General features: G+C 50.8%; 1 protein-coding gene across 1 annotated transcript in view; it reads right to left on the reverse strand.

Moving 5' to 3' along the window:
* IGDCC3 (immunoglobulin superfamily DCC subclass member 3) overlaps positions 1-14,058 on the reverse strand; it is a 97,251-nt gene that overhangs the window by 24,284 nt on the left and 58,909 nt on the right. Inside the window, exons 4-6 of the mRNA XM_026073354.1 lie at positions 13,558-13,688; positions 7,492-7,629; positions 800-958 (exon numbers count right to left, since the gene is read on the reverse strand). Coding sequence (XP_025929139.1) covers positions 800-958; positions 7,492-7,629; positions 13,558-13,688 — 428 coding nt within the window. The remainder of the gene's footprint in view (positions 1-799; positions 959-7,491; positions 7,630-13,557; positions 13,689-14,058) is intronic.

Consider the following 14,058-nt stretch of genomic DNA (forward strand, 5'->3'; position numbering starts at 1 on the left):
GCTGAAGGAGGGCACTTTCCCCGTCACCAGCATGAAAGGTTCAATTAGCTCGCTCCGGCAGGAGGTGTATAATTTCAGATTCAGGATATCATCAGTCAATAGTTAATGAGTGAGCTGATGAGAGCACGAGATGCTTTAAGTGGACTAGCTTGAAGAGGAGGTGAGTGCCTGTAATCAGGGGCGGATTGCTGCCATTCAGCACGCGCTGCCAGCTGGGTTTGCCTGCTGAAATACTTGCCGGGCTCCCCTCACCATGGAGACTGGTCGCTCGGAGCACGCGGAGGAGGTTTGTTTGGTTTTCCAAGTGCTGATCTCTGCTGTGGGTTGAATCGCCCTATAGAAGTGGCATTTCAGGACAGTTGCTATGGGGAAGGGGAGCAGCCTGCATTCCCCAGGCACGGCATTGGGGCATTTTGGGGATAACCCCCAAAGGGCACTTCGCTTAGTGAGGGTCCTTGAACATCTCCTGAGACATACAAGGGCGATAACCAGTAACAACTGGGGTCCGTTACCTCAAATGTTTGTGATGGGGTGGGAGGCCATTTCAAGCCATGCCCCAAAGGCCCCAGCTGGATGATACTGAGGTTGCTATTCACCTGCGTGGGATACAGAGACATGTACTCACCTGGGCATGGCATACATGGGAAAAGAAAAGAAACACTTTGTCTGATACCATCAGAGAAGCACGGTCAGCATTTGCCCAAACCAACCCACCACGTCGCCCAGGGGACAGGTCGAGACCACATGGAGGGCACAGCRAAGTGGGCATCCCCACTCTGCAATCCCCGATTTCACTCACCTTGCACAACGAGCCTGCCCTGGGCAGTCCTTCGCACCCGAGTGCCGGGTTTGTTCGCAGCGCACACGTAGATGCCAGAATGCTGCACGGTGACGTCTGAGATCATGAGATTTCCTGTCCCCAGCACCTGGATCCCCTCCACGCCAATGGGGCGGCCGTCTGAAAGAAGGGGGAAAAAGGTTAAGACTCACGTGCTGGTTCTTTGGGCGAGGTTCTCCAGAGCACTGTCCTTGGTGAGGACAGATCTAAGCACTTATGGACTGATACCATGCTCTCTTACTGGGATTTGCTGAGTAAAGTCAATAGGTTTTAGCTCATGCTCTTAGCAGACCTGCCCTCCAGAGAAAACCAGGGTCATCAGTTAAGTGTTTGCTCACAGTCACACTGCACTGCTTGGAAAACCAAGGTACCACCACTCAGGAAATCTGAAAGCTTTCAATAAAACGTTCAGATTAAAATGAAGCCCTCAGAACGCTTTTCAACAGAGCAATAAAACCAAGTGAAATCATATCAGCCTCTGTGAGCCATTACCTGGGCTCTTACAGGGACATTAGACCGGCCAAAGATCAGACCTGGGATCCAGCCAGCTCAAGAGCCTATTTCCAACAGAGACAGTCTGGGAAGGAGAGGAGCAGCAAACCGGCAGGACCTCCCTAATGCACTCGCCCAGCCATGAGCAATTACTGACTTGGGGATTTCCTGAGCCAGAAGAGACATGTTTTTCTTCTGCTAACCCTTGATGTATTTTTATGCCCTGGATCTCTCCCATTGCTTTCTGAAACCACGAGAACCCTGGATTTTCAATTGCTCAGCCCCTGAACACACAGCCTGGCCCAGAGCCAAGGAGCTAAATGCCAAGCTGGGCGATTGGATCTGCCTGGCTCCCTCAGCCCGGAAGGGCAGCTGGAAAAGGCTGCCTTCATCCTGCAGCCCCTAGAGCCCCGCGGCCGGGGCAGGCTGGCAGGAGAGCAGCGATGCTTCCAGCAGACCCTGCCTGGGCTTCAGCAGAAGGGCTTCAAAATTGAAGGACTTTTACTTACATGAAACAGTTCGGTATCAGGGAATTTGCCCTTTTCCAACAAAGCCCGTTTCATTGGAAAATTCCCAGCCAGCTCTAATTACAATGTGTTTCATTAGTATCAGGCTATTGCCTTTTATTGTTTCATTGGTTTGTGTTTTAAGACACTGTCTGACAAATGCAGCTCTAAATCAGTCCTAGCATGTGTCAGGGTGTCTGAGCAGAGGGGCAAGGCAGGGGGAGTATGTTTACTGGAGGAGCAGTTAAAAGCAGTGAGGGTTCTCAGTCCAGAGTAATGGCAGCATCTCACCAGGAAACGCTGGCAGAGTGGACTGAAAATATGAAGCCGTTTACAAACATATCTCCAGCGATGCTCTTTGCAGTGTTTTTCAGGAATCTTTAAACTTAAAGCTTTCCTTGCTTCACCACGTTGGCAATGCCAGGCCACTTCATTATTTACACTGCAAAGAAAAATTCTCAGGTCTTTTAGACAGAGAAAAACAACGCCATTAAATGATCACATAGCTGGTCGAGCCACTGCAGCAGTAAATGGCTCAGTCATAAAAAGGACAGTAAAACATGACCTGTCCCACATTTAATGAGCAATAAGAAGGAACCATTCCCTTCAAACATCATTTCAACTGAAGTGTAAAGAAGGTCTGAATTAAATTCAAATTGAACTTGATTTCATCTTTTAAATTAGACCTTTTGCAAGTCCATATTTACAATAGGTGCAAAAATCAAATCTCTCTCTCTCAAGGGAAGGACAGGACCAGTGAAAGACGCAAAGCGGCCATACCTGGACGCTTCATCACACCATTGCCTTAAGAAATATCGCAGAAATGTGACTCGAATGTCAGCAGGCTTATTGTATTATTTATGATGTGCTACATAATTTAAGCACGAAAGACCCAGCCTGCCCCAGGTACTCCACACGGTCCAGATATCAGCGTCTATATATCCTCAGTTGTCTCTGCAGCTCCAACTATTAATTAGAGGTGTGATGGTCTGAAGAAACGTTGCCTGTCAACTGAGCGCCTCTTATTTCCCTAAAGAAGAAAGTTCCCCGAGCTCAGAAACCTCGGGGGAACCGCCATTTGATTCAGGGAGTTTGGCCCTCTCTAACAGCCAGGAAAGAATACTGTGCCAGATCAATCCGTACACCTCTCGCTCGACATCCCCCTTCCAAAAAAACGCTGGAAACGGCTTCTGGAGTACAGCCTCCGCTTTCGCAGCTGGCTCCATCCTCCTCCTCACTCCGCTGTGCTCTGGGGGTAAAGAGCCCAGTCCTGCACTCCTGAACCCCCCAGCGCCACCTCGATGGGAGGAGAGGCAGGGCCAGACAGCACTGCACAGCTGGGACAGGTTTGGAAAGGGCCAGAAAGGGCTCTGGAGCCCAAGCCAACCCAACCTGAGTCATCTTCCGATCAATTAGAAGGTCTTCAGCTGATATCAGGCCCAACWGAGTAACACACAGAGCATGTATAGATCATACTTATGTAAGAAATCACTTGCATCCAAAAAGCTCAGCACTCTGCAGAAGTGCTGTGCAGAGGGACTGATGTCTCACACCTGCTTTGCAAAGACTGATACCTATTTTAACCCTGTTTCACTTACAGGGAGACCTGGACGGTGGCTTGCATCAGTGATTTCAAACCCAGAAAAGCCACCTTCCTGGCAGTGCTTTCCGTCACCAAGTCAGCTCTCCATGGAGGAGATAAGACTGCAAGAGCTAACACTGTTGCTTGCTTCCCAAAGCACTTGGGACCCAAGCAGATTTGAAACTGTTGCTTACTTAACATGACCTTCCACTTCTTTTTATGAGGTCAAAAGCAGAGATTTTGAGGGCTGAAAACAAGCCAATCTGGGTGGAAATGCAGATCCTCTCTGTCGATCCCTGATGGAGCACTGCAGAAGGAGCAAGAGCAACGCCAAACAAGTTCACTTCTCTGATGGTGGTCAGCCTGCAAGCAAAGCCAAACTAAAAAGGGATATAAACCTTTTTACTTGCCATAAGACATTGAGCTGGACAACTCCCTGTCCTGATGAGGACAGGAGAAAAGGCAAACATCAATAYGATAGGGAAAACCTGCAACACCAGAAAGCAACGTTCGTGCTGGCCTGGCTCCACGTTCAGTCCAAATTGACAAGAATTTGCCTTCCTGAGAGCCCACTTTCCCACAGAGGAAAGAAGATGCTCCTGCTGCAGCCTGTGATCCTGCAAAGGGGCTTCGTGCAGTGGGCACGGTCCTGGACAAGAGCAAGAGCACTTCACCAAACTCTGAAGAAAGGTTCAGAGCTCAGATTTCACCTTGAGACTGTCTGTCCTGGSCAGGGCCTGACCCTGCAGGGTGCTCAAGGACCTCAGTAGGGTCCTACGCACTCTATGCTCTCTCACATCAATTCAGTGAAGCTTAAGAGTTTGTTGTGGTCCTAGTTTAGGAATGAAGCGGTCACCCATTCGTGCAAACCATCCTCATGCTGCTCGYTGGAAGGGCTTTGAGGTGAGTGAGCCCCAAGCACACGAGCCTCCTCTGGGGCTGCAGGTCCAGCCACCTCCATCGTGCTGATACGGATCAGATGAKTGTGGCAAAACAGCACCGGGAACCAGCGAGGAACCGGCAGGGCAGATCAATGATGTGGCCCTGAAAGGCACGCTGTCTCGAAGCGGGGTTTCGGCCAGTCGGGAAGAGCAGTGGGGCAACCGGTGAATAAAGCAGGCCATGCTCCAAATGGGTGATGCTCCCAAAGAATGCCCTGGCTGGAGACAAATAGAGGTTTCCAGGTTTCCTGTTGGAGCAAAGCCTGGTTAAAAGATGCCTGAAGTTTGAGAGCCAAGTTATTTATTTTTCCAAGGTGTATGCGATGCTTTCTGGAGCCCATTCTCCGCCTGCTAACCAAGTGATTGGCACACCGGCACCAATTACGGAGCTCCGTTAAAACGTGCCAGGCGATATGAATATGCAACAACACGAACGCCTTTCTTTTGTAAGCAGCAAGTAGAAAGAAAGTAACAACTTTCTAATGTTGATCATTTAGGTCTTTTGTGCATTCTTTGTATTGTGGCACAGTAGCCTTCCACTTTTTAGACACATGGGTCTCCTGCTCTGTCGGACATTGGGCACCGTGGATTAGCATATTTAGAGTACATTGCAACAGTTGACTATTCAGTATGTGAAGTGGTGAAATTTACTCTATTATTTCTAAACACTTACGGGAACGGTGCTCCTGTCAACCAGTCAGCCATCTATTGCAAGCTTCTGTGTCCAATAAGTTACCAATTAATTGGCTCCTACAATTGTTGTATAGTTTACTTCTTGAATGGCTCCCTCTTTAGTAATTTCCTTCCCATTGTGCGGCCCTTTCTGACAACTTCTGTATAACGCTATCAGATAATCACTGTCTTTTCTTTTTCGCCTCACTCTTCTGTATCTCTCTAAATAGTGTATTATTCTGCCTTGGTACCTTTTATGGAGGCCAGCTCAGCRGCCTGTCAGTTAAAGGGTAAGGATACATTAAAATCGTCATTCATTCCAAAGGCTTTGCAATAAGTGCCCAGGATATTCATTTGTGCGCACATACAGGTCCAAGCCTGAAGTGCGTAGTTCTCAAAGGAAAAGCCCTATCTTCCCTGAACAAACCCCTAATGATTTTACATTTCTCCCAGAGCCTGCTCTCTAATGAATGTTGACATTTCATGTGCTGCGAGACACAGGAATTTTGTTTGTGGTCAGGGGCTACAACATATTCCCAAGGAAACTAAATTCAAAATTGATTGTATAACACTCAAAAACTGGCCCAGAATCTGAATGATTTCCTGCAAGCAAGAAATAGCTGCGTTTCCCACTGAAAGAACAGCCAGGTTTTAGCAAAGCCAAAGCAAAAAGTGGAAATGGTTTCACGGCTCCTGCCCTCAACAGAAAGCTGTGAAAGCAAAATTGTTCTTTTGCTCATTTCTGAGGGAAGAAATGCCACAATGTCAGAACTGCGAGTAAAGAGGTTCAAACAGATGCGTACAGATGACAGATGCTAGGTGGACCTCCCTGTCCAGCGACACCTCCTCTCCATCCTGCTGACGGCACAAGCATCGGGATATGAAAATGCTCCTGAAATCGCTRCAAAGAGATGACAAGTCCACAAACTCATCAGAAAGCCTGTAAGCCACAAGGCTGTYGAGACCAAGGTAATACTAAACAAGATCTTGTGATTCTTTGGACAAGAAACATTCACGCAGAAGGAGAGGTAAAATAATGGGGTCTCTTTCCCATTCAGTAGCTCCATCTCTGTTACCGTGCCACAAAGCAAAGTGGAAAAGGTATTTATTTTTGGTTGAAGGCAATGCTGAGCTTAGACCATCCAGAGGAACATAGCATGAAGCTATTACATCTTCATTATTACGCTGCTCTATAGAGACAAGTGTTTTGAAGAAGGCAATAAACTGTTATAATTAAGGCAATTATAAAGTAGTTTATTATAGTTGAGCACTAATGTAGAGCCGCCTTGTGTCCAAGCGAACCAAAACAATGATATAGTATATCTGGGGAGTTTTTAAAATGGCATCAGTCTGACGGTTATGGCTCTGGGGAAAAAATCAGTCAGTGGCAGACGGGGTTTGAGTGTATGAGCCACCAGAGGATGCAAGCAGGAAGGCAAGCGAGGAGAAACCGTGCAGGACTGCTGCTGGATGCACGTCCTCATCACCTGGAGCAGGAGGTCACCCTTCGCAGGAGCCAGGCCCCGACCCCACCAGCACGTCCCTTGGAAAGCCCCAGGGGAGAGGTTCTGTGTCCAGCACAGTAGCGTGAGGCAGAATTACCACTATTTGTGCTTCACAGCTACCCTTGCGTGGTTCTGGGAGACGAGCTTGTAAAATTAAGTGACCTTGCAGAACAAAAGTGCTTGGGAAACATTAACTGGGTTCAGGAAACACAACGCCCCAACACACGCACACAYGCGTGGAGTTACAAGCTCCAGAAGACAAAACAAAAGGCACCAACTATTTGCTTAGCACAGATTTCTTCTGTCTAGCAGTAGAAAGAAAGTGCCATTCTGCGCAAAATATTTTCTGAGCTAATATCGCACAGGTAGAACCTAAAATAACCCTTGCTTTCGGACTGGAGGAAACACTGCACTTAGCTCTTCCTCGCTTGTATGAAGCCACAGGACAGGGGCTCTGGTTTCCACGCTAATTAATAAACACCAGTAACCCCACCAGCAAGCATCTGCTTTTTCAGAGCTTCAGATATGCTGCCTTCACCACTCTCTTCCCCTCAAGATTGTTTAAAACTCACTGAGCAGAAAGCCAGACTCTTTCAAGTCTGTTTTACGCGGAAGAACTGTTTGTGTATGCTTTTGCTTCTCTGGGCCAACACTGGTGATGTTTTCAATGCAGCTGAAGAAAATGCTGTCACTTGGGGAAAGATAAAATTATCACCTTTCATGAAATGTCTACGCGTTTAACCAACCCACTTCTCTAATATGTAAAAACAGGATCTTGGCAGAGAGAAAAAACAGAGTGTAGACAAGAAGATAAAAAGCACTCCGAGCCTACAATTAACCTGCGTGGCAATGGGAGGGCTGAACCACTCRTTGCATGAAATAGTTGGTGGCACCTACCTATTTCCCACGCGAGGGCAATGGAGAGGAGGAGGAAATTCCGGCCCGCGGGGCTTACCTAGGCGGCTCCAGGAGACGATGGGCCGGGGGTTGCCCGTTGCGATGCACTCCAGCACCGCGGTCTGGTGCACCGTCAGCGTCAGGTTCTCCGGACCGACGAGAATCATGGGATCCTTGTAAACGGTAGAGTGGGAGCCTGCAAGGACAACATCATCGTTAACAGGCACTCGCGTGGCCTCCCAGCATCTGATTCTCTCTTGTGCAAAGGAAACCAAGAGGGCCTCATAGGTTCTAGCCCCTGCTGAGAGTCTTTTTGAGAGATGCTCTCCCAGGGAAGCTCCTCCGAGGGCTGCAGCCCACAGGGTACTTGTTACCATGCTTTTTACAGCACCCCTGTCCYGGCCCGCTCTGATGCAACTGCATGCAATGAGAGGATGCATCGCRTTGCTTTCCACTGACACAATCACTATTTATTTGCACTACAGTAGCACCAGAAGGCAGCAATCAAGAATGAAACCCCACCATACAAGACGGTGAGCAGATCACAGAATGACAGAATCACAGAAGGGCTGAGGTTGGAAGAGACCTCCGGAGATCATCTAGTCCAAATCCCCTGCTCAAGCAGGATCACCTAGAGCACATTGCCCAGGACTGTGTCCAGACAGCTTTTGAATATCTCCAAGGAAGGAGATTCCACCACCTCTCTGGGCTCTGTCCTCCAGTGACCTCCAGTGACCTCCAGTGACCTCCACTGACCTCCAGTGCTCTGTCACCCTCACAGTGAAGAAGTTTTTCCTCATATTCAGATGGAACTTCCCGTGTTTCAGTTTGTGCCCATTGCCTCGCATCCTGTCACTGGGCACCACTGGAAAGATGTCCCCATCCTCTTTACACCCTCCCTTCAGGTACTTATACATTGATACGATCCCCCCCTCAGTCTTCTCTTCTCCAGGCTGAACAGGCCCAGCTCTCTCAGCCTTTCCTCAGCAGAGAGATGCTCCAGTCCCTTCATCATCTTCTTAGCCCTCCGCTGGACTCACTCCAGTAGTTCCATGTCCTGGGGAGCCCAGAACTGGACGCAGTACTCCAGATGTGGCCTCACCAGGGCTGAGTAGAGGGGGAGAACCACCTCCCTCGACCTGCTGGCAACACTCTTCCTGATGCASCCCAGGAYACCATTGGCCTTCTTGGCCACAAGGGCACATTGCTGCCTCATGCTTAACTCGGTGTCCACCAGCACTCCCAGGTCCTTCTCCGCAGAGCTGCTYTCCAGCAGGTCAACCCCCAACCTGTACTGGTGCAKGGGGTTATTCCTCCCCAGGTGCAGGACCCTGCACTTCCCTTTGTTGAACTTCATGAGGTTCCTCTCYGCCCACCTCTCCAGCCTGTCCAGGTCYCTYTGAATGGCAGCACAGCCCTYTGGCGTATCAGCCACTCCTCCCAGTTTKGTATCRTCAGCAAACTTGCTGAGGGTGCACTCTGTCCCTTCATCCAGGTCACTGATGAATAAGTTGAACAAGACTGGACCCCGCATTGACCCCTGGGGGACACCGCTAGCTACAGGCCTCCAACTAGACTATCCATAATAAAAAAAGCCCTGGCGCAGGGACACTGGAAAGTAGACAAAGGACAAGCAAAAAGGAACACATCCCACTGGACAGGAGACCATGGGACAAAGATACCATCCCATGTCACATACACCAGAGCCGAATCCATATCTCCCGAGTCCCCAGAGAGTGCCCTCTCCCTGGACTGAACATCTCTTCAGCCTTCGCTGCCACTTGCTGGAAGCAGGAGAGGAGGAGGAGGGCCATGGGCAGGAAGGAGAGGTCCTCCATTCTCCATCACTGAACAGGGACACTGATAATCTGTGTGTCAGTCTGCTCTAAACTCGCGAGCCCCGTCCCTTGTGCCGAGGCCATACCACAGGCACAACAACAGGGCCCTGATCTCGCATGGCATCTCCATTCCTCACTACAACAGATAAGCACAAGCCCTGGAGCTCCCGGCCCCATCTGCGAAACCTCCCAAACACAAACGAATCAGTATTATCCATCCTTTAGTTATATACAATAAATGTCTCCCACTGCTAAAAGCTCCCGYGAGGACGGGAAAGGCAGCGGCGGCCGCGGCGGGCAGCGCAGCCTCGGCACGCTGGTGTTCCCGCGAACGCCCCAAGCCCCCGTCTGACCTCGCGCCCCAGATCTTCAGAGTCCCCRTTTCCTGCGAGAGCTGGGTTATACTCTAGAAATGCTGAGGTCAAGCAGTGTTTCAGGAATTTCAATCATGACAGCTGCTGCTGGCAAAAATAGTCAGTACACCTGCAGAGAGAAATACTTGGGCTGCTCTTCCCCCTGCACGGGAGAGGGGCACGGGGAGGGCCGGGAGCAGCCGGCTGCCAGGGGCCAGGGCTCCGCTCTAGCCGCCGTCCCGCGCCGACTCCTGAACACGGGGCCTCTGATGAGCAAAAATCTCGCTGGAGAGAAGCGACGCACCGAAAAACCTCTGCAAGGGCTTTTCGCCAAGATTTTCTTTCTTCCTGCGCTTTTTAGCTTCACCCTTTCACAGCCCATCAGGTGCTGAAATCAGGGAGGCAGCAGGGGGGATTTTGCAGCGGTCCGAAGGCAAGGCCACATCAGACTGGCTCATCTGTTCATCATTTCTGCAGGGGCTAAATGGGGGGTGATAAAGCGACTCGGCGATTGTGTCTAAATGGGCAAAATCCAAGAAGAAGCACCGTGTCAGCGGGACTTCAAAGCTGGCTTTCTCACTAAATGCATTTCACTGCAAGCCATAAAATGCAGATTTTCTGATGAGAACCAGAATGCGCGATAAATTCATACGACCAGCTGGTTAACCTCGAGAGATCTGAAAAACAATACCTTCCGCTCAGTACCTCAGAGTGCCTTTAAAACCCACGTAAATTTATTGTTCTAAATCACAATACTAAACGTTCCTGTTTAGAATAATACGATATTATCATCGTATCACATAACGATTTCAATATTTCAAAATGCAGAGGAATGAAACGCATTGTTCAAGGTTAGCCAAGAAGGTCGATAAATGGGAGCTGAGACCAAAGCAGGATTTATAAAGCACGCTATTTTGGCTACAACAAAAAAAAAATTGCACTCTGATTTGTATTCAGARTCCTAAACAGGCATCCTGATTCTCACCAGGGATGAACATGCAGTAACTCTCCAGGACATCAGTCGACCTCTTATTTAAATAATCCCCCGGCATGTAGCTTGGGGTATCCCAGCACGTGCCAAAGCTGAGTCCGGACGCAGACTGCTGCTCGATGCCTGAATTTGGCCCAAACCTGCGCGGCTCTGAGACGGGCATTTCCCCCGCTCCGCACCCGGCTCCTTTGCCTGCACGTCACCATCCCTGCCGGCTTTGCCGCCTGCTCCTCGGAGCCGAGCCGGGCGCCCGCGGCCACAGAGGAGGTTTCCTTCCSCAAGCGGGACAGCGCTTCGATCCGGGGTCAGGAAGGAAGGAGTGACAAAATGCGGGATTCTCCGTAGATGAGCGCGGGCTCAGATCGCGATCAAAAGGAGAGCAGCAGCGGCAGYGGGGAGCCGCGGCTCGCGCGGGGAYGGCGTCAGCGCCGAGGCAGGCTCCCCTCGGGAACGTCGCCGCCAAGCAGCCACTTGAAGATCATCAATCAGCGGGGCTGGCAGCCACGTCCATGCCCCTCGCTGTCGCCACCACCGCTGCTGCCAAGAGCTCAGGAAGGTGCTGCGAGTGGGCTGCTTCATCCCTGCAGGCGGGCACCCTCCTCCTCCTCCTCCTCCTCGGCAGCCCGGCTGCAGCAGCGCCGGGGCACATGCTCCCAGGACCTGTCCTCAGCCTCCGTCCCCTCCCAGGGGCTCGCTGGGAAAGCCAGGGCAAGGCAGACCCGGGGCAAATCCCTGGCAAAAGGTTTTCGGTGGACCGAGAGCGTGCAAGCGCGCAGGCGCTGCGGCTCCGCGGCCGTACGGGAACCGAACCGCGGCCCCAGCCCTTCAGCAGACACTTACGCGCTGCGCCTGCATCCATCATCCGATTGCTTTCTTTAAGGAAGAGAAAAACCACAAACATTTCACAGACAGGAAACCTGGAAAATATCCATTTGAAATGAGGGATGGTCAGATGAGAAGAGCAAGCACTTTCTGCTCCGAGGGAAGTAATAACCCGGAGCAGTAAATTGTTGCAAAGAACTTTACCACGCTGAAAATTTACTGTTCTTTTTCCCCTCCGTGTGGCTACTGTTCACATAGATCAAGAAAACAGATACGTAAGAGGCAGCGAAGCTCCCAGGCCGTTCAGAGCCAGTTAACCCGCTTGCTTCCCCCGGCAGGRCTGACGTACGCAGCATCTCTCTTTCCTCAGCCTCAGCCCGGTTCCCGCGAGCTGCTTTTTTGCCGTCGGCAGAGGCTCATCTCGCGCTGGGCGGAGGCGGAAGTCTCCCCCTGCAGAAGCGCTGCCCAGGCGGCCGTTTCAGAGGAGACCGCCGGCGACCAACGCACCCCGCCAGCGAGAGGATCACGGCTCAGGGAGACGCGCCGCTGGTCTGCCCGGCCCCAGGACATCGCTGCACCGAGCGCTCTCTGCAAACCCCGTAAATAAGCTGCTCCGGCCAAAGGGCTGTCAGGGTTTGCCATCCCCTGGGCGGGCAGGATTGGCACCACAGTCCTTTTGGCAGCTATACAACTTAGGGGAAGACCCTTGGCTGCATAGAAAAAAGCTCCAAGAGAAACGCACACCCAACCAGATTCCTCTACGGCCCTCGCCTCTTCTATCTCCGAAGCTGTCAGCTCGCTCTCCGCAGGCAGCCTGGGCCTGATCCCCCAGCGGAGCACCGCGGATGCACTGCTGCTGCTGTCATGGGGACCGGGGCAGAGGCACCCAGGTGCCCAGCGTCACAGGGGTTTCTGCCCTGCACCGCGTCCCGCATCTCAGAGGCTATCCTGCCAGCAGGACCTAGCCACAACTTGCGGATGATCATTTCTTTGGTGCTCTTCTCTTCCACACACAATTGCTTTCTTTAAACTGGGCTCTTCTCTGAGCATCCTTCCTGCCGTACATTGCAAACGAAGTGTTTATGGCCACAAGGCGTGGAGAGCTCACACTGGACATCCAGACCTTTGGCTTCTTTGCCCAGCAGAGAGAAGGTAACCAACAAACGTTCTGAGGTCCAGGAGAAGCAAACTGTCCCGTTCTCATGTGAGGAGGTTGAGCGTATTAAGGGCATTTCTAAGAAGTGACACAAAGGTGTCATTCACTCCTAGCTGCTTGATCAGGTTTGGCTGCATGATTTGATACTGCCCGCTTCCCAGACGCTAGACACAGTTACTGCACCGTCAAGAGAGGCACTTTTAGCATCTGAGGCTAAAAGTGTTTTACATCAAAAAGACTGACCAAAAAATAAACGCCTAAGTTAAAGGCAACAAACTAACATCAGCATTAGAAACCGGCTGATCAGCTACTGCTCCAAGGGGCTCCAAGAGATCAGTTTGGGTCCCGCGCAGGTGGGTGGGCAACGGGCAGGTCTGTGGAGCGCAGCAAAGCTACGGAAATGGGGTGAGCACCTTTGCACCTAATCCTTCCTCCACTGTTTGATGCCACTGCCTTCCAATGTAGATGGAGAACCAAATCAAAATGCAGCCGGGGTGCTCATGATTCCTCCTCCTCCTTCTTCTAAGGAAAGGTTAGCCCGCTTTGGTCCCAATGTAATGCTAACAGCCAGCAGAACTTAATTCCTCTATTAGATAAATAATTGATCGCCCTGTGTGCTGCAATTACTTCCAGAGTGGGCAGGTCTCATAAGGATATGATGAATCTTTCACATTTCCAAAAGAGTTTATTTACTCTAAAGCTGCTGTAACTCATGTTCTCACCATCCTTCCTCTCTGCAGAAACYGGCACTAATTTAAAGGCAAAGGGACAGATTTATCTGCTATCAAATGGACCGATCTGGCAAGAACTCATAACAATCCAGAACAAGGAACATACTATTGCTGGACAGAGGAACGCTTTTCAGTGCTATTATCCTAATACTCTGTTAAACCGTCCTAGTCCAGAACGGCAGCAGGAAGAAAAAGACGGAAAGGCTGTTAGGACAACRTTTACTGGTACTAACCTGACACAGTGAGTCTGGCCTCCCGGCTGAATTTCACATTAGCAATATTGGTAGCAACACAGTGAAAAATCCCACTGTCTTCTGCCCTCAGGCCGGTAATCTGGAGGACTCCCTTAGGAAGCAGCGTGTACCTGCAGGAAGYGCAAAGCAGAAACAAGAGCTCGCAAGGCAGGACACGACCGGAAAGCAGGCTGCGCGCCCTGCACGGGTGCTCCGGTTTCGGCCCCACCGGGGAGGCAGGGGGCTCGCAGCACCCGCTGATGCCGTGCCCAGGAGGCTCACCCCACACCAACCACTGCAGCGGTTACTTCATTTTTCTGTATTTCAGTCTCTGATCTTCTCTTATAGAGGGTAGGTTCCTTTTTTTTAATCTTCTGATACATCCTTTAGAAAGGATGGCTTTCTCTGGAAGGCTGCAATGTAAATGCTCTATATTTAACCCGTGGAAGAGCTTCATAAGTGCATTCTCATGTGAACATAGCCAACCATGATGTGGTGAGC

The sequence above is a fragment of the Apteryx rowi genome, unplaced genomic scaffold, assembly GCF_003343035.1.
Source record: "Apteryx rowi isolate R43461 unplaced genomic scaffold, aptRow1 scaffold_11, whole genome shotgun sequence".
NCBI lineage: Eukaryota > Metazoa > Chordata > Aves > Apterygiformes > Apterygidae > Apteryx > Apteryx rowi.